We start from the raw sequence: 26,968 nt of genomic DNA, 5'->3' as shown, positions 1-26,968 counted from the left end.
TGAAGAGAAGAACTTTCATTTCTGCAATCTCAAACGTTACTGAATTTGCTCAATAAAATACAAAACATCGTTGATTTATGGCCTCCTAATTAAATAGGAAAATCGTGATACAATACAATCACTTCTTCAGAACAAGCAAACTTTCGTGAGTTTCATACAATTCTGATGTATCAATGTAATTTAAGTCTAGCGCGTAAAAAATTTACTGTGCGCGTAAAGAATTGAATGTATTGCTAATTCACACATCAACTTGCGGCATTAGTAAAATTTAATTTGATTAATTTTCATTGCTCTTTAAAACTGTTGCATCACTATAATTGCTCATTTGCAAACGAAGCACTTTCTTCAATGACCATTAAAGACAGTGAATTTTCACTGACTTCTCTGCGATATAAAAGGGAAGAGACACTGGAAGTAGATGCAGTTCTTCGAGTGCAAGTGAGTGGATTGGACGTGCGATGGTCATGCGGTATCTCGCGATGTTGGTGCTCTTTTGCTTACTGTTTGGCTCAGGTGACAGCAATCAATTGTTGAGCTGCAGCAAAGGTGATTGAGAAGTGTGTGCTTTTCGCAGGATCAACAATTACGCCCTTCACGCTCACCGTCTTTCCACTCGATCCGGCGACAAAGATGAGGCTCGCCAAGTCGCCGTTCTTGCAGAGCTTAATGGGGGGAAAACACGGCCGCCGAGCCAAGTGATGTTTTGATCGCACAATTTGAGAAATAAAATTGTGATCACGCATGACAGAATGACTCATAATTTTACTTTTTATTTACCATCAGCTTTGACAACTGTTTAAAGAGACTTTTCCGCTATCTTATTTGAATTCCGAAAGTGAGATGATTTTTGTCCTGGTTGATTTGGGAAAATTTTCATTGTTTGATAAAGTCCGTGGACTATTAGTCTCTAAGGTAAACTGATTGTTATCGTCAAAGATTAACTCGTCACCAGGCAATCCGCTTAAATAATCTGGTTATACAAGATAATTAAAGTTGCTTGACTGACGCTATCTCGTCCTTCAAGTCACGATGGCAATGGAGTGGAGTGTCTTTTTCTGATTGCCGCAAAAGCCAAAGTCTCGTGTCCCCATTGAAAAACAATGTATTTAGCGGTCATAAAATAATAAAAATATGTATAATAGTATACGAAACATTGATGAAGATACAACGGTTAACCATCTATCACCCTACAAGAATGTCCAAGTTCATTTCTTCTGGAGTGATTGGTAGTATTGTGCTAGGATTCTCCATGCGTTCGGCTCCATGAAGCCCGTTGGCGGAAGTTCGTTGTTCCTCGCGAATCCTGAAAAGCACGCATTTGTACATCAGATATCAACGTGAATCACTGTATTTATTGAACATAATTTACCTCTCATCATTGTGCCGGATATGAAGAGAAAGTCCTCCTTGCGCGATGGATCGAAGAAGGCCATCTTTTGTGCCACTTTATCGTACGCCGCCACCTTGAAGGGCAGAATCTCGATCTGATTGAGACCCGGTGCCATCTTCAGCACGCGCGCTCCGTGTGTGCCGTCGTACAGGTTCTTGTCTGGATACATGTCGGCGTCGGGATGGGGCATTCCCGCGGGATCTCGGCCCACGATGTAGAACGTGGCGCCGGCATTCATGCGCGCCTTCGCGTGCCACTGCACCTCCGTCGGTCCGGCGTACATCATTGGCGAGGGGAAGATGGCCAGCACCGTGTGCTCCCTGGACAGCACGCCGGCGTCCAGCACCGCCTGGTGTTGTGCCATTCGCACGGGCAGCGGCACATCGTCGTCCTTAGTCCAGCCGCCTAGCGGATGGAGCAGCAGCACGGGATTCTTGAAGCCGCGTTCCAGCAACTGACGCCGGCAGTCCTGCATGAGCAGCGCGTGTCCATTGTGAATGGGATTGCGCAGCTGGAAGGCAAACACAGCGTCCGCCTTCATCTCGCTGAACTTCTGTCGCAGCTCATTGGGCGTCAGGCGATACTGGTCCAGTCCGTCATTCCAGCGGATTCTCTCCAGCACCTCCACCTCGCCGCCCACGAGGTGCGGCCCAGACTCTTGGATGATCCTAATGTAGGGATGATTGGGGTTGTTTGTGCCGAATTGACGACTACACCGCTCCTCCTTTCTTTGGTAGTAGAACTCCGGACATCGCAGAATGGCCACGGGTTTGCTGTCATAGCACAGCGTGATAGCACTCACTCCATCTAGGCGCTCCCTGTCCAAGTCATTCATGGACAGCACAATGGGCACCGACTGATTGCTGCGCGCCGTCTCGCCATTGTTCAGGACACAGTTGAAGTGGAGCGTCTGCAGGTACTCCTTCTCGCGCATGAATCCCTTGAGCGGACTGGCCCAGCCTTCAGAGAGGATCTGCAGCCACTGGAGCTCCACTGTGGTGATCGCCAGTGCGGGCAGATTGTTCGCCTCCGCCCACGAAGCTGCCTTCTTCGCGCCCACCGGAAACAACTCCGGCACGCGCTCGCTGTCGCGCAGTGTGCGCGGAATCACGTGCTCACGCTCCAGCAACTCAATCACCCGCTGCGTGGATTGTCTAATACTGAGACCTTCAGTCTTCACCACCAGATCTGGCGTCTCGGGCGGCTCGTAGGCCTGAGTCACTCCCGTGAAGCCCTGAATTGCACCTTCGCGCGCCTTCTTGTACAGTCCCTTCACATCGCGCGACTCACACACTGCCAGCGGCGTGTCGATGAACACTTCGAAGAATCTGGGAAGAAGAGAGGCAAACTGTAGTAGCTGTGAAAGCAGAAATTTCACATATAAATATATTTACTTTAGATCTGAATCTTTGTGGATCTTCCGAGCCATGTCTCGGTCATCGGCGAACGGCGACACAAAGCTGCAGATTGCCACAACACCGCTGTCCGCGAAGAGCTTCGCCACTTCAGCCACACGACGAATGTTCTCCTCGCGGTCAGCCTGTGAGAATCCCAGATCTTTGTTCAGTCCCGTTCGCACATTGTCACCATCGAGACCGTAGGAGGGAATGCCGCGTGACACGAGATAGGCCTCCAACTCGAAGGCAATGGACGTCTTGCCGGCGCCCGACAGTCCCGTCAGCCACAGAGTGCATCCGCGGAAACCCCTACAAATGCCCAGATTCTGACCTCGAATCTCCCGCGTCACATGGTGCTTCTGCTCCGTAACATTCGTCGCGACCTGAAGGCACTGCAGAGAGAGAGTGAGTGAGTGAGTGGTGCGCACTATAGTAAATCATTGGGTTTCAGCTCTTTAGAGGATGACTGACACATTATTCGCGCGGGAGTGGTGGATTGTGGCATTGTGATAAGAGTATGGCATGATTGCGCTGTGCCAAGGGAAGAGGAAGAGCCTCATAAATTTAATATTCTCTCCATTGGTCGAATCTCCAAATAATCCCATGATTGGCACTTCAATTGCCCCAAGAAACACCGTGTGCAAGTCACTTAAATTCGCGCGCAGTAAATTTTATTCACAGTTTTCGCTCACGATCTCTGGCCATTAGATGCGTGGCACCCATTGTCAGTGTCATCTTGCTGAATATTCAGCAAGATATGGATGAGAAAGGAGAAAAAAAGACGCGATATTGTACACTTGTGATGAAAGTAAAAGTCATCATTCACTGGACTGAGATTAAGTGAACCGAATCAATGTTGAAATTAGCGTTTGTACATCTTGTGCCTCCTTTTTTCTGCTCTCTCAATTATCTCAATGAGAGACATTGAACGACTTGAGGGGGGAAAATTTATGTTTTTTATGTAAACACGCTAGATATTTTAACAGTAAACTTGGAGTAATTGCCAGGCAAGGCTTGGCCTTTTTGTTGTCAGTGCAGCAAAACATGATAGTTTTAGAATTTCACAGTGATTCTTGACAATTTTGAAACGCTATTATAGTTCTTATATGAAACTTGGACGATTAAAGAATATAATTAGCTTGAATTGAGGAAAATAATAATAGTGAAATGGAAACCACAAGATAATGCCAAAGAAAACTCTTTTGCAGTTTATTTTACGTAATGCGCAGCGAAAAGTACACTTCTTGGAACTGTGAATACACATGAAAATTAAGTTATACATAATTTTTTCTTATGTAAAAATACACCAGTAAAAATGCTGAAGTCATAGGACATTAGGTTATCAAAGAATTGTACAACAGTTGGAAGGAATTTTCAGACGCCGCACTGGAGATTAACGCCAATCAAGACGTGCAGTAAAATGGAAATTGATAGAATGAGAGAAGTTTTGGCATAGCGAGAAATTTACCACGCTTTATACTTGAAAGAATTGAATCAACGAAAGAACATCGACACACCGAAGAGCTTCATCACGTTTCAGATGGAGTTTGAAGAACTTTCTGTGGAATGTTTGAAGATTTAACATATGAAGAGCGATCGCGCGCGGGAGCAGAGAAAGAGTCACGAGATGAGAGAGAGAGCGAGTGAGATGAAAGATTAATATTAATTCACCTGAGAACCATTCACTAATTCACTATTTGTGAACATTTTCAAACCCTATAGAATGTGCCTTTTATCACTTTGGCAAATGAGAACGTAGACAGAAATCGCTCACGAGCAGATAAATTTTCCACACTCGACGCCGCGTTTTCGCTTGAATATCGTGTGACCACTTGAGCAGGTGATCCGGAAGGTACTGACGGGTGAAAAGCACACCACAGAGCCTCACCACAATATCACACTCTTTTCCTTCTCCGTCTCTCTCGCTGTCTCGCTCGGCTCCACACTTCTCCATCATGTTATTTTCTATGAATGGAGTTGCTTTTCAAATGTCTCAATTATATCAGATTTGCTCCAGTTTTTTTTTTTCCCACCCACCCAATCTCCTCACACACTCCCCCATTGGAGAATTGTGGATGATATTTTCACACTTGTGGTCGCCGCACTCGAGTTTTAGAGGACAAATGCCCGAAGGAGAGTTGGTGATTAGATTGCGATCGTGTTGCAAGAAAAATGTCTCTTATCTTTGTGTCGAGTCACTGTGCTTTTTGCACCACTTCTTTACCTCCAGCGACCACCTATCGAAGTGATCTCTTATCACTCCTTCGCTCTGGATTAATCACAATGTGTTGTCGTGTTTGGCGCAAGTCACACGGCGTGTAATATCTCAACGTATTATTACTATTCCGTGACGATTGACAGCAGCTGTGGGAATAATTGTTAGTTTGTATTTGATCAGTTTGTAGATTCTCCATTTGTTTACAAATAGACTTTTTGTGGAAAAGTGTGTCTCAACTTCTTGCAAATCCGCATCTTCGCCGAGAGAAGGTGGAAGAAAAAAAACTATCGAAAACATCACCACAAGTTGAGTAATAAAATCAACAGTACAAAATCTGAAAGCATTTACACACGCGAGTTGATTTAGTGCAGAGAAACACCTAGAATGGACCGCTGTGTGTATTTACGTGACATTCAAAAAAGATAGTATATATTTGCAGTGTGGTTTCACTGAAGAAATCAATCAAGTTAAAAAGTACAAATAATATGCGATTTGCTATGGGGAAAAGATATTGGCGCTGAAAAGAGGAGAGAAGAGAAGTGAAAGAGAGGAAAAACACATCAAGTACTGTAGCTTTCTCTTCAACCACTCCGTCATAATCTTCTTCTCAAGTATAGATTCCAATGGCTGAGAGCATAAATTGAGTAAACAACCAGTTTGCGGGGCAATTTCTTTCATTTTTCTCCGATTCCGCATCGCAGAAACATCTTCCTGGGCACAGATCTAAAAGAAACTGAAATGCTGCGCCGCCAGTGAGGGAAAGTAACACACAACCCAGAGCCAAGAGTGGATGATTGATCTCGCGAGTGCATCGAATAATTTGCATAATTTTATCACTCTTGATTTTCTCAATGATTCACTTCCTATCTAATTACCTCCTCTGACGTTCCCGAGCAATTTTTGTGCTGCAGACAGAATTTCTGAATGGTGTAATTGTTGTTTGACAGCAAATCATTGTTGTTGTAATTCACATTTCGTCGACGCTTATTCATCATATTGTCCTCTATATCTTCTGCTGCGATATCAAGTAAAAACAGCCCGGGCACAACAACAAAATGCCTTTTTTATCGTTACTACACGTAGTGCTGAATAGGTTTTTATCACTGGCCAGAAAGTGCGGGCAAAAAGTGCACACGAGTAAAATAGCACGAGAACACACTAGCCAAATTAACTGATATTAACTTAAAGTGAATGTTTTTCGCTGCCCTTCGCAGTTGCAATGCGGGTGTCTTTGGGCAACAGAGCACAATTGAACTCCCAAGAAGCCGCGCGCGCGTCAGTAATCAAGCCGATTCCCGTGGCTCCACGAAATCGTACTAAAAACCGAAAATGTGAATTGTGGAGTTTTGTGCTGCCAGAGACGCGCTTTCAGCAGCACAGCCACGCACACAGAGAACGTCAACCTCTCCAAGATGTTCATTTTCCCTCCAGTTCTTCTCTTTCTCTCACCCATACTTCCCACAATCTTATTTGCTCTTCCTCATCCGCTTCCCATCCGCCGCTGTGGCTCTGCGAGAGATCCGAAAGTGCCATCTCTCCCCTCCCTCCCGCGGCTGTAGAAGACTCCCTCCCCCCACCCACAATCGGCGAGATTCATTTCGACACTCAACCGGTAATTGGCGAAGATGTCATGAATTCCGTGAGGTTCACACAATCGCCAATCTTATCAATTTTGTCGTGACTTTGTACTATCTCTAAGAGAACTTTCTGTTCTCATGCAAGACGTAGATGGAAAGGCACACAGGGTGATTCTGCATCTAGACTGGCCTCAAGTGAATATGATTTCCACATTATATTTCCAAGAATACATTTAGTTATTTGATTTGTCGGAGCACCAAGTCAGTTTCTGTACAAATAAACAATTAATTTAGTGGTTTTCACAACCAGAAAGCGTTGGGCCTGAATTCTATTCCATCAAACTGGCCAATCTGGCAAATTCATACAAGATTTATAGGAGAAATAGTGTTAATGATTGTGATTAAATCACCCTGTGAATTGTAATTGTCCACTTCTTACGCATACAGATGATGTGCGTTTTGAGAAGTGATAAGGAAAATGGGAATAAAAATCAGAAAAGCAGATAATAGAGCAATTTTCTGATAGCAATTTTCAAGTGGCAAAATAATGCGGTTGACCTCATTTCCCACCAATGATTTCTCTGACACTTGCATAGCTAAATATTTTCCATCTCTCGCTACTATTCGCTATTGATAACATTTGGGGAGACTTTGGAGTGTTATGCAATGCCCATTTTCACTTGTTTGCCTTAGATAGTAGGCCTATGTCTTATCATAATTGAGATTTGGGGATCTGTCTGCCTGTCGAGCTTAAGCTTCTGCAATATGGACATGTTATTTTCTGCTGTTTCTGTGCGAAAAATGTCCTAAAATTTGCCATAGAGACTTTCAGATTGGATATCATCTCGTTCAGGAGACCTTATCGGAAGGCGAGCAGTGCGAAGAGCGATAAAGATCAGAACATGTTCTCAATTATCACCTTGAGAGCATATGGTTGAATGGAAAAATTCTAGGTAAACATTGAGCAGTTCAATGATTCTGGGGAGCACGTAAAATCACTTATCTCCCTGCGAATGGCTCTTGCTCCTCACGCTATCCAGTGTGTTACGAGAGAGTGTGGAATGCTAATAGAAATGGGATTTCCTTACCGTTTTTTGCTTTTTGCTGCAATCACCAGAGGAATTTTCCGAAATCATGTTAGCCAGACGCACACTCACTAGATTTATGGACACGTTTTCACCTTTTCTTGGACACGGAGAACACTCAATTTGAACATACAATGCAACTGCACGACATTTATTGCCAATTGGTGGCAATTTAGCAATTAGTGCGGGTGTACTTCACCACAAATAAACACATGTTTGGGCAGTTCAAAGTTTTTTCCTCGGCTGATGGATTGACAGATGTCAGCTGACCGCATCGCAGAAAATCCCGCATGCGAACACTTTTGCCTACTTTTAGGCGCTCTTTGTGGGGCCCATTTTTGAAATGCAACGAACACATGTGATGATGAAAGTTCAGCGGAAAATCGATGGAAAATTGAGATAAAACACAGATAAAGATTCGATGACAATCGTATATTCTACTTAGGAGCAATTGAGTCATTATAAAATTTTGTACTTGCAAAAACGCGCCTATAAAACATTGCACCCTAGTGATTGACCATGTAGAGAGGAGATAAAAGTAGATAAAACGTATGGTAAAAGGCGACTACATTGCACGTGTGACCCACGATAGCGCCCCTAGTGATCCAGGATGCGCATATTGCCGGACACGATCTTGTTCTCGAGGATGGCGCCAGCGGGAATATCAATTCGGTCCCCATGATTGGCTATTATTATCACTGTGCCGCGGAGTGAGACGCCCCGGCCAAATGTCACATCGCCCGACACAGTCAGATGATCCAGCTCGATGATATCGGGAATATTGGCGAATCTGCCGAGGAACTCCTTCACTTTCGCAAAGTGGTTTTCGCCCAGTTTCACAAGTGGCGTCGTGGGGAACATGCGCTGCGGCGACATGACCAGCGAACCGTGCCGCAAACTGTAGAGATTGGACATGACCAGCATCAGATCCGATGTCTTCTTCACAGGCAGGAAGCGCGATCGCGGCACATTGATGCCAATTCCCTCGAAGCACTTCATGGCAGCGCCAACGGCAGTCTCCAGCTGAATCACTCGCAGTCCGTTGTCCAGTGTCTTGTTGTTCACGATTATCTCCATGTTGAGGGTGTTCTCCTTCAGAACTCGCTCGATTGCTGCGGAAAATAAACCAATCAATCCTTTCTCTCATCACTCTTTCGGGGAATTTCACGATTAATCAGTGCACCAATTGAGATAAGTGAAAATTTGATTGACGGCTGAAGACATTTTATCAATGAATAAATCTTCTGGAGATTAGCAAATGGAAATTTTATGCTAAACGGGAAGCATGTCGCGGGAGTATTAATAAATATATTCGCAACTCAAAAAGGGGCCAATAATTATCACAATATTACGTATCAGCCGTCTTCCATTTATATTTAATGTCACACGAATAGCACGAATAATCTATTTATGGTGCGATATCTTACGTATTGGCATTACACGGAAATTATATCTGTAAATTCGCTATCTCAAGTGCGGAGCGCACAAAGCCAGTGAAATATTATACCCCTGAATCATTGCTTACCATCGAGTTTGGCCCAGATGTTGTTGGTGTTGAAGAACTTGAACGTCTTCACGGATTTGAAGTCATCGACATGCTCCTTGGGCACCTGCGCAATCTCCAGGAGTCTGAGTTTGTTCTCGTACTGAATGAGTGTGCCACCTTTCACGTCCGCCCTCGTCTTGTCTGTCACCTCCATCACGAACTCAATGGGCTTCTCGCCACCGCCGCCGATGAGGCGATTGAGAATGTTGAGATCCACCGTGGCGCCGAGATTGTCAATATTGGACAAGAAACAATACACCCGACCTTCGTCGATGAACTTCCTCAAGAGGCCCGAATTGGCGAACGACTCGTAGAAGTCACCGTGCCCGGGCGGATACCATGCCTCCATGTCGTCCTTCACGTTGAAGTTCTTCGCCACGGGCAGCAGGGATTCACGGCTGACACGCGGAAAGCAGCTCTGGTTGAATGTGTAGATCTTCACTTGGAATCCTTTGTACTTGCGAATCACCTTCTCCGTGTCCTCGTCCGTGTTGAAGGAGTTCATTAGCACCAGCGGCACACTGCAGTTGTACACCCTGTTGAGATGCTCAATCTGCTGCACCGTCAAATCCAGGAAGGTCAAGTCGCTTCGCACCGGAATCACACTCTTCGGCCCATGGCAGCCCATCGACGTGCCCAGGCCACCATTCAGCTTGATCACCACCAGCTTGTTCAGCTCATCGCGGATGTGATTGTCGTCTGGCGCCTGAAGACTGCTGTAATCCTGCACAGCGTCCTCCGGCAGCTTCTCGATGCGATTCCAGTCCACCGACGGCCCATCCTCGGCCAGGAAGCGCCCGAAGAGATTGCTGAAGCGCATCATTTCACTCCGCAGCGGCGCCTTCTGCGCCTCATCGCACGTCTCCAGGAGCTTCTCAATATCATCCTCCAGCACGCGCTGGGCATCGCGTTTCGTCACCTCGTGGAACTCTTTCGAGTCAGACGGAGCCCGCTGATGACCTCGGACCTACAGAGAGGGAGAGAGAGAGGCAAAAAACACACTCATCAAAGATTGAAAATCACTTGAGCATCAAGTCTCTGTAAGTTTAATATTTGCTTGAACTGTGAAGACATTCTTGATAAGCAATTGTTTCACTAATAGAGCGAGTCACTCTCTCTCAATATTGCGCGCTCGAAATATACACTCCATGCCAAAAAATTCACGCCTTGTCGAAAAAAATAGAGAGGGATGGAAAACAAGTGCGAATTGCAAGTCAATGCAATTGCATAAGTGGGACAATTAAGATGGGAAATCGATAATTAGCATGAAAATAGATCAATGGCGGTCTTAAAGTTCAATAGATTTGATTGATGTTGTTGATGTTATGCTAATTCTAAGGAATTTAATTAAATTTCAGTGCTTAAGTGATCAAATAAAGCGACCTACTTCAACTGAGAGTCACTGTAAAAAGGGATGGAAGAAGAGGAAGTCACGTTGCGCCACTATTTGCATTGCGCTTCAGAGATTAATATGGGAAGTCTATGTTCCTAGCTAGATTAGCGCGCGCGTATCTCAGAGAGCATCTATCTAACTCATCAGTGTACTACGCTATAAGTTCAGCTGATTATACTGTTTACTCTAGCCAACACTCTCTGTTTACCCAATTCACTTGACAATATTTTCAAGCATTCACTATAATTATTTTGGCGAGATAGTGAAAATTTTCCACAATGCAAAATCTTCCACGAGAGCCCAAAGTGCGGCCGCAGTTCTACGGCGCGTTCTGGGTCAGGTTCAATCTGTTGTTTCTTGCACAAGATGAAGAGAATGAATGAATATTCTCTCGTCTGGAAAATTGATTTGACGAAGGTCACTTCTAAGCAGAAGAACTTTGTAACTACTTGACGATGAGGGAGTTTCTAAATTACGCCTCACTATTGCATTTATTTCTCACAATTTCATCATTTTTTGCACTCTTCAAGGTTCACAATATCGACACTCTTAGCAATAATAAATCGCCCAACAGAATGGCGCTGTGTTGAGGTGACTGTGTGCTTTTTTCCCGGGCCCTCTCCAGAGACACAGAAAAAAAGAGCACAGTCACAGTTATGTGAGAAATATATGTGAATTTGGAGGAATGAGATAAATCGAGCAGACTGATTAGGTGCTGAGGAAATGCTCGATAAGAGGCGAGAAAATGATCTGAAACTTGTGATCGCGAGTGTAGGCCTACTGCCTGATCTGGTACTTACACGATTCAAGAGAATATCTATCGGATTGGACAGTTCACCCATTATTATATTGTTATATCAAATATTGCTCAATACCACACAAATTTGCAGTCTCTCTCTCTTCTCTCTCAGATTAGCGACTGCCTTTTTTGTGTCTGTCCGATCACGGTTTTTGCAACGGAAAGTCTCTCCAAGTGCGTCCAAATTGGAGGAGAGAATACAAGCCACTTCCTTATCGTTGTGCCAGAGCACTGAAGGCGAATTTGAATGTGTCTCTTCAGAGACTCCTCAATTAATATTATTAATTTTGGCCACGACACGAGCCACAGACAAAAAATACACAGGCGCGCGCGTTGTGCGGAGGGCACTTATGGAAGCCGCCACAGCTGGGCAACGTTTTGAAATAAACTGACTGGAAAATGTTGGAGGAATTGTTCATTTATCTGAAAAAACGGTTTACTGGTGGCAAAGTGGAAATTTGACTGTGTGATCATCTTTTTCCCCCCCAATACAAGCGCCAACTGCGAGAGTCGCTCTCTGTGGAACTATATTTGGTGAATGGAGAAATGAGACTTATCAGCTGTCGATTACACTTATCACACACTGGCTAGGAATTAAAATAAATATTTTACAAGCCTGTGTCTCACAGATACGCAATCATTATCGCATGTCATGCATTTTTACACTTTTGCAAAATTCTTGCTGTCTCAACTCTGTGTATGTGTTAAGTTTTAATAACTCCGCACTTTATTAGACCATCAAGAAGGGGTGTGATTCACCTGTCACGTCTGAAAGTGATTACACCGTTTATGATCTGTTCCGGCTGTTTTGGAGGCCAATAAACTTAAGAATACGACGATCAGAAAGATATTCACAGATTCATTTACAACAAAATTGTACACAACTTTATTAAGTACGACAGCATACGTAATCATCAGCCCTGAAGCTAATTATAATTGTCCAATTGTTTGTTTTCGATTCACTCCACACTACACAATGATAAATTTGCTTATAAATTTACTACTCATTTAGATATTCACGCAAATAACTCGGCAATGAATGAGAAATATAAAAACATATTCGTGGCAAAAGGTGAAAAACTCTGGAGAGCATCTGCACTTTTTCTATTTGCCAAATAAACCATTTACCGAGCGTATTTGTGTGAGCTATCATAGATTCAAAATTATGCTTGGGATTGTTTGGATGCTTTGAGAGATTCGTTGGATGTTGCGGCGCAAGGTCGGGTGAAGGTCAGGAGATTTGGGCGTGCAAAAGGGCAAAAAAGAAACCAAATTCCGGCTTCTCGTGCAAACCGTAGTAGGTGTGATCCACCGGAAACTGCTTACCTTTCCTTCACTTTGGGGAATGGAGAGCATTTTGAGCGATTACAGGGGATTGAACTAGGTGAATTTGTGTCTTAATTCCACGTCCGAAAAGACTTCTTTCGCCCACCACAAGCACCGTGTTTTGACAGCCAGCGAGCACGCAAAAAAATCACGCTGACAGCGCCGAAATTGCATCTGGCGGGCGCCCACCAAAATGCAAATTCACGCTCCGAAAATCAAGTGGTATCCGGAGTATACGGCAAAAATGTATTTTTCGTTCACAATTCAAGCGTTCAATGATAAATAGAAAGGGGAATCACAAAATATATTGCAACAGCAACTCTTGTTGGGTGAAAACTTGTGTGATGAACCGATGTTCTTGGAGGGGGGGCGCGCACTTGTTTCCCTCTCTCGCTGAGGTTTAGTCAGCTTGCCACTGGAAGAGATACAGAAAAAGCCATGAGATCGATAAAGAGCGATGATTAGGACTGTTATCAGTACTTTCAGGACAGGTTCTCCCATCGCTGCCTGCTGATTGTCCCTCTTTTCCTGCAACATCTGCTGTCTCCTCACTTTCTCCACGTCTTTTATTCCTCTGCTCTCATTCTCCTGGCGTCTTCTCTCGGCCGCTTCAATTTGCAGTTGACGACGCGCTTCCTGAAACCGGCAATAATTAGTTATCTCTGCTGTGGGCAGTTGTAAGAGTTGTAAACATCATGACGTGATCAATGAAACTCACAACACTCGGAGTCTCGATCAACTCCTCTGAGGATCCTCCAAAGCAAGATGAGCAAATACCCATTTTCTATTGTATATCGCTGGCTTCAGACTTAAGGCATCAAGGTTTACCTGAGAGGATGTGCTTCTACAAAACTTTACTTAGAGAATCCTCAAAAATGCACAGCAATTTCTCGTTCCAAACTTCAGAACGGCAAAAACAGAAATCCGAAAATCACAGCTGTCATGCGGCCGAAATGTAAACATTCCAGTATTCCAATCATATTCCAGAGAATTTTGCAATTCAAAATCCACAATTTCCAAAATATTAACTGAATTTATTTCCGTGGCAAAATCCAGCCAAATTTAGGCCTTTTTCTTCATCCTGGTCTTCTCCAAGGAAAACACACCATGTTTTCTCTTCATGTGCAGATTATACTCTTTGCGTATCTTGAAGTATTTGCCACAAATGTCGCACTTGAAGGGTCTTGGAGCCTCATTCGCGTGTTTTAGCATGTGAATCTCGAGATTGTGAGCATTTATAAAGCGTCGCCGACACACTTGGCAGAACATCTCCGTGATCTGGCCAGTGTGGATCCGTTTGTGTCGCCACAGCGTGAGTTTCATGCGGAACTTCTTGGGGCACACGTCGCACGCGTACAGATCCTGCAGCTGAGCGATCGGGATGTGCACTCGTCGGTGCTGCTCAACCTCCGTTTGGAGGCGGAACGTCTTATCACACATGTCGCACTTGTGCGGCTTCAGACCACGATGGATCATCATGTGACGGTTGAGATCGCGCGAATCCACCATCGTCAGGCCGCACATTTCGCAGAGAAAGGGCCTCGTGGGGCCCGTGAGCTTGGGATGAGTCGTCTTGTGATGCCTGTAGATGAGGCGGAAGTTGCTGAATTGCTCATCGCAGTGACGACACTGGAAGGCTGTCTTCACCTTATGGACAATCCGCTGATGATTGTACAGATCTGTGGCGCGGCAGAACTTCTCACTGCAAGTGTCACAGTTGAGATTCGCATTATCGCGCACTTCCTTGTGCCTTTCCAGTGTGACTGAATTGCGGAAGAATCTCTTGCACACCTCGCAAAGATAGGGAGTTTCTTCTGCGGATGGCTGATTTGCTGTCTGCTCGTGGAATCTCATGTGCTTCTTCAAGCCTCTGGATGTGTTGAACTTCTTGCTGCACTCTTTGCACGCTTTCTCGTCCTTGCTGGACTTATCACTCTTTGACTCCTTTCCTCTGACGTGAGTTTTCATGTGTGAAAGGATTTGTTTCTTCGAAGGATATTCATCGCCACAAAACTCACATGTGAAGAGATTCTTTTCCACTTCTTCCTCTTCCTTTGCAGTCTCCAGTTCTGTCTTGGACATGCTCTCCTCGTTATCGTCCTTTTCGTGGCTCTTACAGTGGCTGGCGTAGTAATCCAAGGACTTAAATGTCTTTCCGCAAGTCTCACATTTGAATGGCTTTTCTCCTGTGTGTCTCGCCATATGTTCTGTGAGTCGCTTTCCATGGTAGAAAGTCTTGGAGCAAAAATGACAAGCCATCTTCTTCTTTCTGCTCTTTTTCCTCGCACTGTGCAACTCATCCAGCTCCTTCACCATCTCACAGGACTCCGAACTGCTCTCCGGCGAATTCCACTCATTTTCTGCATCACTTTTGCATGGTGGATCTCCTTGATCTTGAAGTGGGAAATCTTCAGCTTCCTTCTTGATCTCAGCAGCAGGAAGTGATTGATCCTGCACACCGCCCTCAAGCTGGACATACTCGAAGGTCGGCTGAGTGGCCACTTCCTCCTTGGCCAAGGCAATTTCTGGCACAATAAGCAGCAACTGTGCTTTGACTGAGTTGAATTCGATGTGATTTTGCCAACAAATTTCACACTTTGGAATAGTATTTTCATGATCCACGAGTTCGCTGTGAATCCTATTAAGCCTGTTCAGCAAATTCCTCACGGTGTGACAATGCACAAGAGGATTTTCGGGGTTTTCCAATGTACCCATTTTCACAACAAGAGAGTTCTTTGACTCCAATTCTCCAATTGGATGAAAAAATTCTGTCACTATAGGAACTGTTCTCAAACTCACCACTGCAAGAACAGTTCGCCGGTCAGTTCCCGGCAACCCCAAAACACGAGAAAAGGGCACAAAAACACGCGCATTGCATAATGTTTGCTCGGCGATTTCCTTCAAAGTTGGTGAGGAAGTTTAGTGGACATAGAAATATTGCTATTCTAGGCATCGAGACATCATGTGACGACACGGGAGCCGCTGTTGTGGACGGCGAAGGAAGAGTTCTCGGGGAAGCTCTGCACTCTCAGCAGAGTGTGCACACAAAGTGCGTGATAAATGCCATGAATACGCATTGTTTTGACTTCTGTCCATGCTCTTTGTAGGTATGGAGGTATTATTCCGCCTCTGGCACAGGACATGCACCGTGAGAATATTGAGGAAGTGGTGAAGAAGGCAGTGAAATTGTCCGGAATGGAGGTTAGAGATGTCGATGCAATTGCCGTGACAAATCGTCCAGGACTGCCACTGAGTCTTCTGGTAGGTTTGAGGTATGCTAAGCACCTGGCTAGAAGTCATGGCAAACCTCTTATCCCAATTCATCACATGGAAGCGCACGCTCTCACTGCCAGGATGACTTCTCGGGTGGATTTTCCCTACTTGTGCCTCCTCGCTTCCGGCGGTCACTGCCAGCTGGTACTGGTCAAGTCCGTCACCGAGTACTTCTTGCTGGGCGAAACTATTGACGATGCTCCCGGTGAGGCGCTGGACAAAATCGCTCGTCGGCTCAACATTCACAACCTGCCTGAGTATCGGCGACTTTCTGGCGGAGCGGCAATTGAAGCAGCTGCTAGGAAATCTGAATCACCCCAAAGTTTCCCATTCCCACTCCCCTTGGCGCAGATGAGAGATTGTCAGTTCAGCTTCGCTGGCCTGAAGAACTCCGCAAGGCGCTGCATTCTGGCGGGAGAGAAGGAATTCCAGGTGAATCCAGGAGATGTGATGCCACACTTTGAGGACTTCTGTGCTGGTTTTCTTCGTGGCATCACCAAGCACATCTGCCATCGGACTCAGCGAGCCATGCACTACTGCGAAGAGGAGGGATTGATCGATGCCAATGGCAAAAAGAGTATTGTCTTTGGTGGCGGGGTCGCGTGCAATGATTTCATCTTTGAGGCATTGTCTCAATTGGGGACGAACTTGGGATATGAGACATTTCGTCCGGAGAAGCGATACTGCACGGACAATGGTGTCATGATCGCCTGGAATGGTGTGGAAAGGTGAGTTGCTCTGCTGGAGAAGATGACTTCATACGAGGAGATTAACGATTATCATTGCAGATTCCGCGAGAATTCGGCTGTGACGGAAGACATTGATTCTGTGGACATCGTAGCAAAGTGCTCCCTTGGAACTTCCCTCGTGTCTGCAGTGCAAGAGAGGAAAATGCCATGCCAATGGGTGAAAATCCCATTGCTGAAAGTGCCACAATCGTCTGAACGATAATAAAATCACTTTGCGTAAGTCCTTTATTTATCCTTATCCTACAATTATATTGGCAACAATACTTTTCACACTTACTCAGACACACATCAAATGGCTCAAATGGTGATTGCTGATTACGTTTGTTTCTTCTTTGGCTTGGGATTTAGCATCATGTCGGTGAAGATGTTGTGATTATTCTTGCGATGTTGATTCAAGTACTTGATTTTCTTGAAATACCGCCCGCACAATTCACACCTGAAGGGTCTCGGCGCCTCATTGGCGTGCTTCTGCATGTGCAACTGCAGCATATTGGCATTGATGAAGCGCTTTCCGCACACTTGGCAGAACATCTCTGTCATCTGCCCCGAAGCGTGGAGACGCTTGTGCTTGATCAGCGTGAGCTTCATGCGGAACTTCTTCGGGCACACGTCGCACTCGTACAGATCCTGGAGCTGCGAGATCGGAATGTGGATCCGACGATGCTCCTCGACTTCTGCCTCGGTACGGAAGGTCTTCTGGCACATGTCGCACTTCAGGCGCTTCGACTCGTGCACAGTCATCACGTGGCGATTGAGATCGCGTGAGTCCATCATCGAGATGCCACACATTTCGCACAGGAAGGGACTGGCGGGCGCCAATTCCTGCGGATGTCTGAGCTTGTGGTGCTTGTAGATGAGGCGGAAGTTGCTGAACTGCTCGCTGCAGAAATTGCACTGGAAGGACGTGTTGATCTTGTGCACACTGCGCTGATGACTGTAAAGATCTGTGTAGCGACAGAAGTGTTCATTGCACGAATCACAGTGGAGTTTTGCACTGTCACGGAACTCCTTGTGTCTCTCCAGCGTGAATGCATTGCGGAAGAACTTCTTACACACGTCACAAGGAAATGGCGTCTCCTCAGGATTCGACTTCAGCTCTGCATTGGGATTCTTCTCATGGAAGCGCATGTGCTTCTTCAGGCCTCTGAGTGTATTATAGCGCTTTTGGCATATTTTGCACTCTCTATCCTCTACAGTTGGCCACTTTTCGCTTCCTTCGTCCTCAACCTTTGCGTGAATCCTTAAATGTTTGGTGATTTGTCTCTTTGTCGCGAATTCATTGCCACAAAATGCACACTCAAAACACTTCCTATCCATCGGTCGATCATTGTCCACATCCTGTGGCGAGGAATTCTCCTCCTGGCTCTTCATGTGACTCTTCCGGTGCGTTGTGTAGAGGTAAAACGTCTTAAATCCCTTATTGCACACTTTGCACTTGAACGGTTTATGCTCAGAATGGCTTTCCGTGTGTTCGGCAAGCCTGGACGCATGATAGAAGGTTTTGGGGCAGAATTGGCAAGCCTTCCGCCCTCTCTTGCCGCCCTTCCGCAGGGCATCCTCTTCTCTGACCATTTCGCAGTTCTCTGAACCACTTTCCCAGGAATTGCACTCGTCCTGCTCCTCTTTCCGCACTTCGCACGCATCCGAAATCAGCACTTCTGGCTCCTCCTTGATCCCATCCGTGCACACGGACTGCATTTGCAAACCCCCATCGAGCTGGACGTACTCGAAGATCGGCCGTGGCTGTTCCTCCTTGGCCAGTGAAGATTCGTGCACAATGAGCAGCAATTGGGATTTAATGGAGTTGAATTCGGTGTGATTTTGCCAGCAAATTTCACACTTTGGTCGCGTATTTTCATGATCGATTATTTCACTGTGAATTCTGCTTATCTTGTTCATCAAGTCACGAATTGTGTGACACTGGAGCAGAGGATTGTCTATGGAGCCCATTTTTCACAAAAACAACCCAAATTTTGCAATACTGACACGTAAAACTGCGTTTGTTTACACTTTGGAGTGGCTGAAAAAACTGTTCCTAAACTCACCACCGGAAAAAAACGACGAACGCCAGCCGAAAGAAATCCGTTGCATTCTTTCAAAATATTTTATTACTCCTTATAATCGAAAAAAGGAATTTAAAATGTATAATCAATACAAATTATTAAAATTATATCTCAATGCTATCCCAACATTAAACTTCACCTGTTCAAGAGTGGACAGGAAAGTGTTATGATATTATTTCACTTTTTCTCTCTTTCTCTCGCTAATTTTTTACCTTTTTTTGTCAACTGAGAAGCAAAAGGAAATGAAACATTTTCTGTACAAAGTAATAATTCTTCAGTGAAATTCATCCTTTTTATTACATAAGAAAACTGATTAGACTTTAAATTCATTTTATCATCTTTTCTTCTCTCTCTTTCTCTCTCGCTCATCTAAAGCAAATTTACAGTCAGCAATTACACATGTTTTTTTTATCATCAAATTCAACTATTTCATATATAACTTTGCATCATGTCAATTGGAGAGAACGATTTTTTTCTTGTGTTGTTGCCAATTGCATTTTATTCTTCTTCATACAATGGAATTCTGCAGATATTTTTTGCGGTGTGTGAAAACAAAGGGAAATTCTTAATGAAAAATTTTAATTTGTCTACCTACATTATTACGCTCGAAAAAACTTTCATAAAATCACTTTCTTCAGTGTTTTTTCTTCTTCTCTTCTCTTTTTTTTACCAGTGATAATTCCTCCACACAATTTCCTCCGTCAAAAGTTGTGAACCTTTGAAGATGATTCGCAAGAAATCCATCTGTGTAAATTGATAAACGCAAACTTTCGTTGTGGACAATCTGTCGGGGTATTTTTTTTATCAATTCTTTTTCTCTTCAAAATTGCTATTTAACATCAAATCACGAGAATTTTAAGGAATTGCTTCAATGATGGATTCTTTATTTTTTCTTCTTCAATCTGTGGTGGAAAATATGCCGCAAAACCTCCTTTTTCTCTCTTTCTCTCTCGCTAACTCTAAATCTTCTCCACAGCACTACTGGAAAATCATAGCAAAGTCAACAAAATTCCCATTATTTTAAAAGGAAATAAACAACTGTTTTACAGGCTTAACAAATTGGAATTTACAGGGAATTTGCAGTGTTAAAAGAATTTGTTCTACATGCAGATTCATACTGTGAAAGCGGGATTGTTTCTCTTTTTCTTTGTTTTTTTGATATCAAAAGAAGGAATTTTGCAGCGTGCGTGTAAATTATCAGATAAATGTCTTATTTATTAATTAGTCAATATATTTTTAGTGATTATTCTTTTAATATATATTACTTTAATGCAATTTTAAAGACATTTTTTACATGGACATATTTCGTTAATCATTCTACGGAAATGATTTTACTTCTTTCATTTTTTTTCATGAACTGGTATTTTTTTCTCATCTTGATCAATTTTTTTTCTCATCAAATTAAATATGGGTCCTTTTTTTCTCTCTTTCAATGCAATTATTCATTAATTAGACAATATTCCTCTGTATGTATTTCCTTTCTTCATTAAACTTATGCAAATAATTCTGGAAAAGAAGAAGAGAGAACAATTGTGAGTGACAAATTGATGGCAAATAGGAGAGAAATTGTGAAGAAATGTACCTGAACTAAGAAAAATGATTGAAGCGCTCTTTCCATCACTACTATTAGGCGGTCACTGGCAGCATTGCTTGCGCACAGAATCAGCAGAGACAGTGGGTTTTACATCTATAGACTCCACATTTGTTGGTCGAATGACATCCCCTTCGGGTGGATCTCGTATTTGCTTTTGAGACACAATCCGATAGATCTCTGCAAGGGACAGAAAGCCAACACAGTTAACAAAAAGGGTGGGAAAAAGAGCCAAAAAGCTAAGCGCGCGCGTCCGCGCCTGAGAATTGACAAACCTGTGAGTATATTCTGGAATGCTGTTTCTACATTTGTCGAGTCCAATGCAGACGTCTCAATGAAGCTCAATCCATTACGCTCGGCAAAGGTCTTCGCCTCGTCCGTCGGAACAGCCCGCAAGTGTCTCAAGTCACTCTTATTCCCCACCAGCATTATAACTATATTTTGATCGGCATGATCGCGCAACTCCCGCAGCCATCTCTCCACATTCTCATACGTCAAGTGCTTGGCAATGTCGTACACCAGCAGCGCACCGACAGCACCACGATAGTAAGCCGATGTTATGGCTCTGTATCGCTCCTGACCGGCCGTATCCCAAATTTGAGCTTTTATCGTCTTCCCATCGACCTGCAAACGGAAGAAACAGAGACACCATTACAGACTTTCTGTATTTTAAACTTGACATAGAGTCCCCAAAACTGGGCCAATAGGTTAACTACTATTCTCCTTTCCCACACCACACACACAAGAGACAGAGAGGATCCCAACACAGCACGCAATTTACTTAATGCATTATGCAGTCGGGATTCTCAGACATTTACATACACATCAGTTACATTTCTCGCCTTCTGCAGACACTCTTGTGCCCGGGAATCAATATTAAAGTTCAAACTTGGTGGAATAATAAAAAAAATCTCTCTCTTTCTTTCTCTCCACAATCTTCGCCTGTTATGTAAAGCTGATGTACTTCATATCGGAATGTATTTTCAACAACACAACAAAAAAGTACAGTGAGAAATGTAATCCGATAAAGCATTGAGTGTTTTAGAACACCAAGATTAGGAGTTATATCAAGAAGCCAAAGGCAATCATTTGGCAAAGTTTAGGGTTGTTGTTTGTTATTTCAAATATAGTTTGTTACAACATTTCAATAGCAAGACAAAGGTTAACTCCTGAGATATGGTGATAAGTAAATCAAGGTGAGAGAGCCAAATTTCATTATTTATTCATCATTCCTGCCTTCTTTCTTATCTCTGACTTCTTCTGCACTAATCTAATTGTAATTTATTTATAGTTTCTCTTGTGCGAAACACACTGAATTCACTGTGTGTGAAGGACTTTGAGAGAGAGAGAGAGAGATCTTATCAGTGAGAGATTGATTCTTTGTCGTTGAGATACCCGCATTCACTCTACTAAGAAACACATTTATAACTTTATCAAACTTATCAAGGTCACAAGAGCCGTGATTCATGCACGCAAATTTAAAACAATGCCTCCAATTATGTATATTATTACTATATTCTATGTCCAGAATTTTTCCACTGTTCATTAATTCTTCAAAGCCGCCACACACATTGGCAATGCTCTTAATCATCACAGTGAACTTGATTAACATGTCATTCGACTCATTACAATTGAGAAGCGTTTGTTGAGTCACAACATGACCTATTGTGTGGTGTCTTACCTCTATACTCCTTGTAGCAAACTCTACACCTATTGTTGATTTCGATTCCAGATTGAATTCATTTCTAGTGAATCGCGATAACAGATTACTCTTCCCCACGCCGGAATCTCCAATGAGAACAACTGCAAAAGAGAAGAAGAGAAACAAATGTCAGCCAATTAAGCATTTTCACTCCAATATGATATATTTCTGGCTATTTTGCCATAATTTGCTGCTAATTTTCTGTCAACTCATGGACATTCTTCAGGCGTTATTCGTGCTCACGACAGCGTTGTATCGATTTTTCTTCTGCCATCGTTGAAATTTCGTGGGCCAAAATGTGTATATTGAAAGTTTTCAGCAATCTTTTATCTAACAGCATTCGCTCAATTAGCCTGATTAGATAGTTGCATGCGCGTCAAAGTGACGAAGAATTTATAGATTCCACACAATCTTCAATTTGACGCGCGCATCAATCCACGAAAAAAACTCTTCGCCATTGAGAAGTTCGCACTTCCGAGAGGCGTTTTTCAAAGCGCCAGCAAATTGAGCTGGCTAATTGAGTGCTGCAATGGCTAATCAATGGGGTCGCTTCATGAAATCAACCATTGAGAGGAGACTCTGGAATGTGGCCACACTTTTTTCCACCCGAGGTGTGTCTTTTCCTCTTGACACTTACGAGTCTTGATCAATGATGACAAATTTCCCAACACCTTCGCGCGCGGCCAAGAACTATGTTAAGGGGCCACTCGCCAGTAGATTAGATATATGTGCTGGTGCTGACAATCATGAGAATTTTGCAGTTACGCACGCATAAAAAGTGTCTTGTGGCACTTTTTCCGCCCAAATTCGACGGCCAAAGCATAAGTGCCAGAAGGCGGACAATTTCTAAGGCGCAATGCCTGGAAAGTTATTTACTACAATGTTTTGTGCTTTAATGCGATATTGCCATTGAAAACAAACAAATCGATTGATAACAAACAAGGGAGTTTTGAGTGTGAAAAACGAAGGAAAATGTTCCACTTTTGTCCAATTGGCCCGCCCTCGAATATGAACTCGAATAAGAATCGAGTGAGATTCCTGAGGCAATTGTGTGTCTCTCGGATGGTTTCTCGTGACCCAAGAAGGGTGTCTGATTAATTGGCAGCGGGGGAAGCACGTCTCCAGTGCCAGAGGGGCGGCCACGACTCACTTGAGGCGATAAGACATCACCTCTGAGTCATCATTGGGCAAAAACAGCTGATTAATTCCGCGAGGACACTCCAGAATCAATAATCTGCGTGGAAGATGGAAGGCGTCGCTCACTTCCGCCGATTTCAGTCAGTTGAGAATGCTGCAGAGGCGAATGATCTGGACTTCTTTGTGTGAGCAACAATGGTTCCGGGAATGGATCTCTGGACTGGGGCGCGAGAGAGAGAGAAAGACGAAGGAATGCACGGTGTCACCAAGTGAAGTGGCGTGAAATTCCGAGAAGAAAGGTGATTCCCACAGCCAGATGAGAAAGAGTTGTGACTCGCTGGCAGGGAAGGTCACGGACTTTGCCATTTTTTCTCGGGCTGCCACACACAAAACTGAGCGAACGCAGAAGCGGGGGGCATTTTGACACATTAGTCATCCACTTTTCGGGGGGATCTTCTCACGCCTCTCCTGGCCGTCGTACCTTTGAATAGGTAGTCGTATTCATCATCTCGAGTTCCCATATTGTTGCCGCTGGTGGTGATTGGAAATTAGCTGGTGGCGAGTGTCACACAAAGGCAGAATTTCCCGTGGAAACTTTTTCTCTAAACGCACAATCAATTCGTCTCCTGCAGATCCACTCTCGCGCGAACGCTATCACTGCTGCGGGCAATATTATCACTCAAAATGCTCACACAGAATCCACTGCACGCATTACCGTCGCGTTTATTGCATTTACTTCACCGATGATGCCAATTCTCGCGGATTTTACAAACTTGTCTCGAATTCTCTGGCTTTTCCCAAATAATAATGGCGACACAGAAAAACATCAGCTGTCCCACTCACTCAGCCGCCCGTTGTCTCGCTCTTTTGGGTGGGATTCGCAATTCGTGGCAGCTTTTTCGACCAGTTCGAGTTGGCATGTTCGAAAGCTGCGCGAAAGTGCAGTTTGAATTGGAGTGCGGCGCGCGGTTTCTCGGCTAAAATCGATGAGTGCGCGTTGGAAGGCGGGCTCCTGAGCACCCTGTGGTAATCATGCACTTGAGAAATCATCTCTCACGACACACACGATCCTTTGTTGTGCCAAACCACAAATTGTCCTCAATGTCGGACAAAGGAATATATCTTTTCATTTGCCAGTGAAATGGGACAGGAAAGGACTCACTGGAAGGACACAGCAATAATTTGGGTCTGTAGAATTATTTCTCAAGATTACAACCTGATATAAATTATTGACTGCTCTCGAAATATTTGGTACACAATAGAATTTCGTTATTGAAATATTTGCCATCCTCCCAAATGATGAATGGTGCATCTCTTCAAACCTCACATATTGTTATTATTTTGGGTAATAAAGGCCACAACACAAAACAAATCATAGAAAACATGTAAATTCAGCTAATCGCTGACACACCTCCAATAAAGACACAAATAATACGATGATGGGGAAATAAATTATTAATAAAAATTCATATGTTTCTGAAAAACTCTTTCGGCGAGGGATCTTTTTGACCGTAATTTATGGATTCGTCGGCTAATTAGAAAGGGGTCGATTTCAGGGACTCTAGCATTTATAAAAATCAACATCTTCATTTCCACAAATGCCGTGTGCGCATGAACTCCGCTGACTCTCGGATGTCAAAGATCAAAGAACAATTTTGGACTGGCGAGGGCGTTCGCGAGTTCAGGTAGAAAGAGAATCTTCCGTCAAGATCTCTTTATTGTTTTACACATATGTTTATGTTTATGCTGTGTTGCGCTATATGTACAAATTAATGATGCCGCTTCGAGCTCTGGCCAGATTCGTGCAGAGGTGACAACAATTTGCCAACCTGGCCATCAAGATCATCACCGCCCATGGCGTTATAATGAGATTAGAAGGCTAAGCGGCGTCGGGAAAATGATACAGAATTCCAGTGTGAAATAGCAAAGATCGGACTATAATAAGGGTTGCCAATTCTCGCCACCTCTTTCTCACACAACACAGTCTCTCAGCATAGAGAAGAGGTGTTTTATCCTTTTGTTGCGCCATGACTGAACGAAAAAAATAATGATCTCAATTATATAAGAGCTCCTTCAGTTTTAGAGACTCTCTCTTGTTGGCTTGAGAATGTGTTTTGGTTATTGTTGGGCGGCTTCCGCAACAAAAACAGCAATTATTTTTCAAGTATCAACCACATCACAGGCATTTTCTATTGTTGCAACTTGTAGATTATATGGACTGTTTTCTTCTCCATTCTCCTCAGCTCAGGTCTCCACGCAATTTGCACCCTTTATACCGTTAATAAAAAAGAGGAGAGAGAAATCGCCGAAAAGAAAAGAAAACAGAAAGGCTAGAAATAAAATGATAAACGATTTTCTCAGGATTTTGTGTTTTTTATTGTCTATCTCTCAAAAGAAAGAAAGAAAAAAACCCCTTTCCACCAGGCATTCGATATTTAATCATCGCGATATTTTGGGTGTTATGAAAATTTCATTGAGGAGGTCCGCATGGATTTGCCTTGCGCAGCACAGGGAAGAAGAAATAAAAAACGATGGGTATATGAAAGAAATATCGCATTGGACCACCAACTAATTTTCGATAGATGATTACCCGACTGACATATTTAGTAAGGGCGTGATATATTAAATGACCGAATATACTTGCTCCCAAAAATTCTCAACCAAAAAACCGATCCTCGTACGCTAATCAGCCGTGTAAGTACCACAACAGAACACGCTGTGGCTCCGACATGAAAGTGTATCGGATTACTGGACACAAGAAAATCTCCAATTATGGTGAAAAACGGAGAAAAAATGTGAAACTTCTTGGCTTTGATGACCTGAGAATGTGTGTTAACTGCGAATTTTGTCCTTCTCTAGCGTCAAATGTCCGTTACATCCTAAATGTAACCGCCCAGACGAGGATGAAGGAATGCGCACAAAGGGGTGGAAGTTTTTCATGAAAAATTGAAATTAGAATTTGGAGGGATGCTTTGGTGTAAAACATTTATTATACGTTGTGAGCTTTAGCTATACCTCCCGATATAACCATTAATTCGTGTTCGGGGGACCATCTGGCACACGCCATTTATGCACGTGTTCCTTCATTCATGCCCGAAGAGCCCGAGAGAGAGGTGGCTGTTCCTCCGGTGAAAATCCAAATGCTTTTTGTCGCAATCCACCGTGCAACATTTGGCTGAATTTCCAGGCAATGCAGAGAGAGAGCGAGAAAGAAATTTATGCAGAAAAAAGACTACTTTATTGAATAGGAGCAATCCTCTTTTATTAATATACTTGTCACTCCAAAATCGATGAATGTCCTTGCAATAATTTTGCATCCATAAAGTGGCGAACAATGCAATTCCGCTAGTTTGTTATTCATACATATGGTGCCATATATTTTGTCCCCCAAAACAGCCGAAACAGATGGAGCCTTCCTCTTTTATGTGCATATTATAATCATTCCAATAACAAATTATACCCATCGCACAAGACGACGGTTCAGCTTCTGCCGGGTGAATGATAAATTTAGAGAGGAAGCACAGGTATAAAAGGGCACCGAGATCCAGACTTCTCCAGCATTCACCCGCGAGTCTGTCGCTAATGCAAGGGTTACTGTTCGCGCTATAATTAAATTAATCTAATTGAATAAAAATACAGGCTTACAGGGATACTTTCCACCACGAATTTTTCTCTCCTCTGCCGGCAAATGATAAATATTCTCCAGTTAAAACATCATCTTC

At 43.7% G+C, this 26,968-nt stretch overlaps 6 protein-coding genes across 9 annotated transcripts; 1 reads left to right on the top strand and 5 right to left on the bottom strand.

Annotated features, from left to right (window-relative positions):
- Positions 1-822: 822 nt before the first annotated feature.
- Positions 823-7,926, bottom strand: LOC132263070 (bifunctional 3'-phosphoadenosine 5'-phosphosulfate synthase). 3 transcript variants are annotated; one of them, XM_059762644.1, is made up of 4 exons: positions 5,881-6,164; positions 2,785-3,179; positions 1,370-2,718; positions 823-1,303 (listed from the first exon to the last, which is right to left on the bottom strand). In XM_059762644.1, the coding sequence occupies exons 1-4, from the start codon at positions 5,998-6,000 to the stop codon at positions 1,206-1,208; spliced, it is 1,962 nt and encodes a 653-aa protein (XP_059618627.1). In that variant the 5' UTR covers positions 6,001-6,164; the 3' UTR covers positions 823-1,205. The 3 variants fall into 3 exon arrangements, with proteins under 3 accessions (XP_059618627.1, XP_059618635.1, XP_059618643.1); XM_059762652.1 differs by lacking the exon at positions 5,881-6,164 and adding an exon at positions 7,671-7,926 and having other exon boundaries at positions 824-1,303; XM_059762660.1 differs by lacking the exon at positions 5,881-6,164 and adding an exon at positions 4,459-4,672 and having other exon boundaries at positions 825-1,303.
- Positions 7,927-8,084: 158 nt separating this feature from the next.
- Positions 8,085-12,860, bottom strand: LOC132265107 (UTP--glucose-1-phosphate uridylyltransferase). 2 transcript variants are annotated; one of them, XM_059765603.1, is made up of 3 exons: positions 12,732-12,860; positions 9,193-10,180; positions 8,085-8,779 (listed from the first exon to the last, which is right to left on the bottom strand). In XM_059765603.1, exons 1-3 carry the CDS (start codon positions 12,759-12,761, stop codon positions 8,265-8,267), a joined length of 1,533 nt encoding a protein of 510 aa, XP_059621586.1. In that variant the 5' UTR covers positions 12,762-12,860; the 3' UTR covers positions 8,085-8,264. The 2 variants fall into 2 exon arrangements, with proteins under 2 accessions (XP_059621586.1, XP_059621585.1); XM_059765602.1 differs by lacking the exon at positions 12,732-12,860 and adding an exon at positions 11,407-11,948.
- A 255-nt stretch (positions 12,861-13,115) lies between these two features.
- LOC132265110 (small VCP/p97-interacting protein) lies at positions 13,116-13,646 on the bottom strand. The gene is made up of 3 exons (XM_059765607.1): positions 13,450-13,646; positions 13,212-13,367; positions 13,116-13,146 (listed from the first exon to the last, which is right to left on the bottom strand). Exons 1-3 carry the CDS (start codon positions 13,510-13,512, stop codon positions 13,132-13,134), a joined length of 234 nt encoding a protein of 77 aa, XP_059621590.1. The 5' UTR covers positions 13,513-13,646; the 3' UTR covers positions 13,116-13,131.
- A 53-nt stretch (positions 13,647-13,699) lies between these two features.
- On the bottom strand, positions 13,700-19,654 carry LOC132264956 (zinc finger protein 62 homolog). The gene is made up of 5 exons (XM_059765307.1): positions 17,073-19,654; positions 16,779-16,993; positions 16,342-16,714; positions 16,017-16,299; positions 13,700-15,629 (listed from the first exon to the last, which is right to left on the bottom strand). The coding sequence occupies exons 1-5, from the start codon at positions 18,701-18,703 to the stop codon at positions 13,794-13,796; spliced, it is 4,338 nt and encodes a 1,445-aa protein (XP_059621290.1). The 5' UTR covers positions 18,704-19,654; the 3' UTR covers positions 13,700-13,793.
- Positions 15,575-16,970, top strand: LOC132265108 (probable tRNA N6-adenosine threonylcarbamoyltransferase, mitochondrial). Its single transcript, XM_059765605.1, has 3 exons — positions 15,575-15,780; positions 15,839-16,732; positions 16,793-16,970. Exons 1-3 carry the CDS (start codon positions 15,611-15,613, stop codon positions 16,953-16,955), a joined length of 1,227 nt encoding a protein of 408 aa, XP_059621588.1. The 5' UTR covers positions 15,575-15,610; the 3' UTR covers positions 16,956-16,970.
- Positions 19,655-19,773: 119 nt separating the features above from the next.
- LOC132265109 (ras-related protein Rab-11A) lies at positions 19,774-24,080 on the bottom strand. The gene is made up of 5 exons (XM_059765606.1): positions 23,728-24,080; positions 22,089-22,210; positions 20,683-21,031; positions 20,399-20,587; positions 19,774-20,322 (listed from the first exon to the last, which is right to left on the bottom strand). Exons 1-4 carry the CDS (start codon positions 23,765-23,767, stop codon positions 20,451-20,453), a joined length of 648 nt encoding a protein of 215 aa, XP_059621589.1. The 5' UTR covers positions 23,768-24,080; the 3' UTR covers positions 19,774-20,322; positions 20,399-20,450.
- Between the last annotated feature and the right edge of the window lie 2,888 nt (positions 24,081-26,968).

Source organism: Phlebotomus argentipes, unplaced genomic scaffold, assembly GCF_947086385.1.
Source record: "Phlebotomus argentipes unplaced genomic scaffold, Phlebotomus argentipes genome assembly contig_2, whole genome shotgun sequence".
Lineage (NCBI taxonomy): Eukaryota > Metazoa > Arthropoda > Insecta > Diptera > Psychodidae > Phlebotomus > Phlebotomus argentipes.
Note: the sequence above shows the minus strand (reverse complement) of the source record. Positions and strands in the feature narration are given on the sequence as shown.

What these genes read in the sequence shown, in the direction of transcription:
- LOC132264956 (XM_059765307.1), bottom strand. Translation starts at nt 18,703, where the DNA reads ATGGGCTCCATAGACAATCCTCTGCTCCAGTGTCACACAATTCGTGAC. An exon ending in AAGCCAAAGAAGAAACAAAC is followed by an intron (nt 16,994 to 17,072) that starts GTAATCAGCAAT and finishes ATATAATTGTAG; the next exon opens with GATAAGGATAAATAAAGGAC. An exon ending in TTGCCATGACTTCTAGCCAG is followed by an intron (nt 15,630 to 16,016) that starts GTGCTTAGCATA and finishes CCAACTTTGAAG; the next exon opens with GAAATCGCCGAGCAAACATT.
- LOC132265109 (XM_059765606.1), bottom strand. Translation starts at nt 23,767, where the DNA reads ATGGGAACTCGAGATGATGAATACGACTACCTATTCAAAG. An exon ending in ATACGACTACCTATTCAAAG is followed by an intron (nt 22,211 to 23,727) that starts GTACGACGGCCA and finishes TCTCTTTTGCAG; the next exon opens with TTGTTCTCATTGGAGATTCC. An exon ending in ATTCCAGAATATACTCACAG is followed by an intron (nt 20,588 to 20,682) that starts GTTTGTCAATTC and finishes TGTCCCTTGCAG; the next exon opens with AGATCTATCGGATTGTGTCT.
- LOC132265110 (XM_059765607.1), bottom strand. Translation starts at nt 13,512, where the DNA reads ATGGGTATTTGCTCATCTTGCTTTGGAGGATCCTCAGAGGAGTTGATC. An exon ending in TGATCGAGACTCCGAGTGTT is followed by an intron (nt 13,368 to 13,449) that starts GTGAGTTTCATT and finishes TGCCGGTTTCAG; the next exon opens with GAAGCGCGTCGTCAACTGCA.
- LOC132263070 (XM_059762644.1), bottom strand. Translation starts at nt 6,000, where the DNA reads ATGATGAATAAGCGTCGACGAAATGTGAATTACAACAACAATGATTTG. An exon ending in CACAAAGATTCAGATCTAAA is followed by an intron (nt 2,719 to 2,784) that starts GTAAATATATTT and finishes TCTTCTTCCCAG; the next exon opens with ATTCTTCGAAGTGTTCATCG. An exon ending in ATCCGGCACAATGATGAGAG is followed by an intron (nt 1,304 to 1,369) that starts GTAAATTATGTT and finishes CGTGCTTTTCAG; the next exon opens with GATTCGCGAGGAACAACGAA.
- LOC132265108 (XM_059765605.1), top strand. Translation starts at nt 15,611, where the DNA reads ATGTTTGCTCGGCGATTTCCTTCAAAGTTGGTGAGGAAGTTTAGTGGA. An exon ending in CAGCAGAGTGTGCACACAAA is followed by an intron (nt 15,781 to 15,838) that starts GTGCGTGATAAA and finishes TGCTCTTTGTAG; the next exon opens with GTATGGAGGTATTATTCCGC. An exon ending in GCCTGGAATGGTGTGGAAAG is followed by an intron (nt 16,733 to 16,792) that starts GTGAGTTGCTCT and finishes TTATCATTGCAG; the next exon opens with ATTCCGCGAGAATTCGGCTG.
- LOC132265107 (XM_059765602.1), bottom strand. Translation starts at nt 11,448, where the DNA reads ATGGGTGAACTGTCCAATCCGATAGATATTCTCTTGAATCGT. An exon ending in TAGATATTCTCTTGAATCGT is followed by an intron (nt 10,181 to 11,406) that starts GTAAGTACCAGA and finishes CCCTCTCTGTAG; the next exon opens with GTCCGAGGTCATCAGCGGGC. An exon ending in CATCTGGGCCAAACTCGATG is followed by an intron (nt 8,780 to 9,192) that starts GTAAGCAATGAT and finishes TATTTTCCGCAG; the next exon opens with CAATCGAGCGAGTTCTGAAG.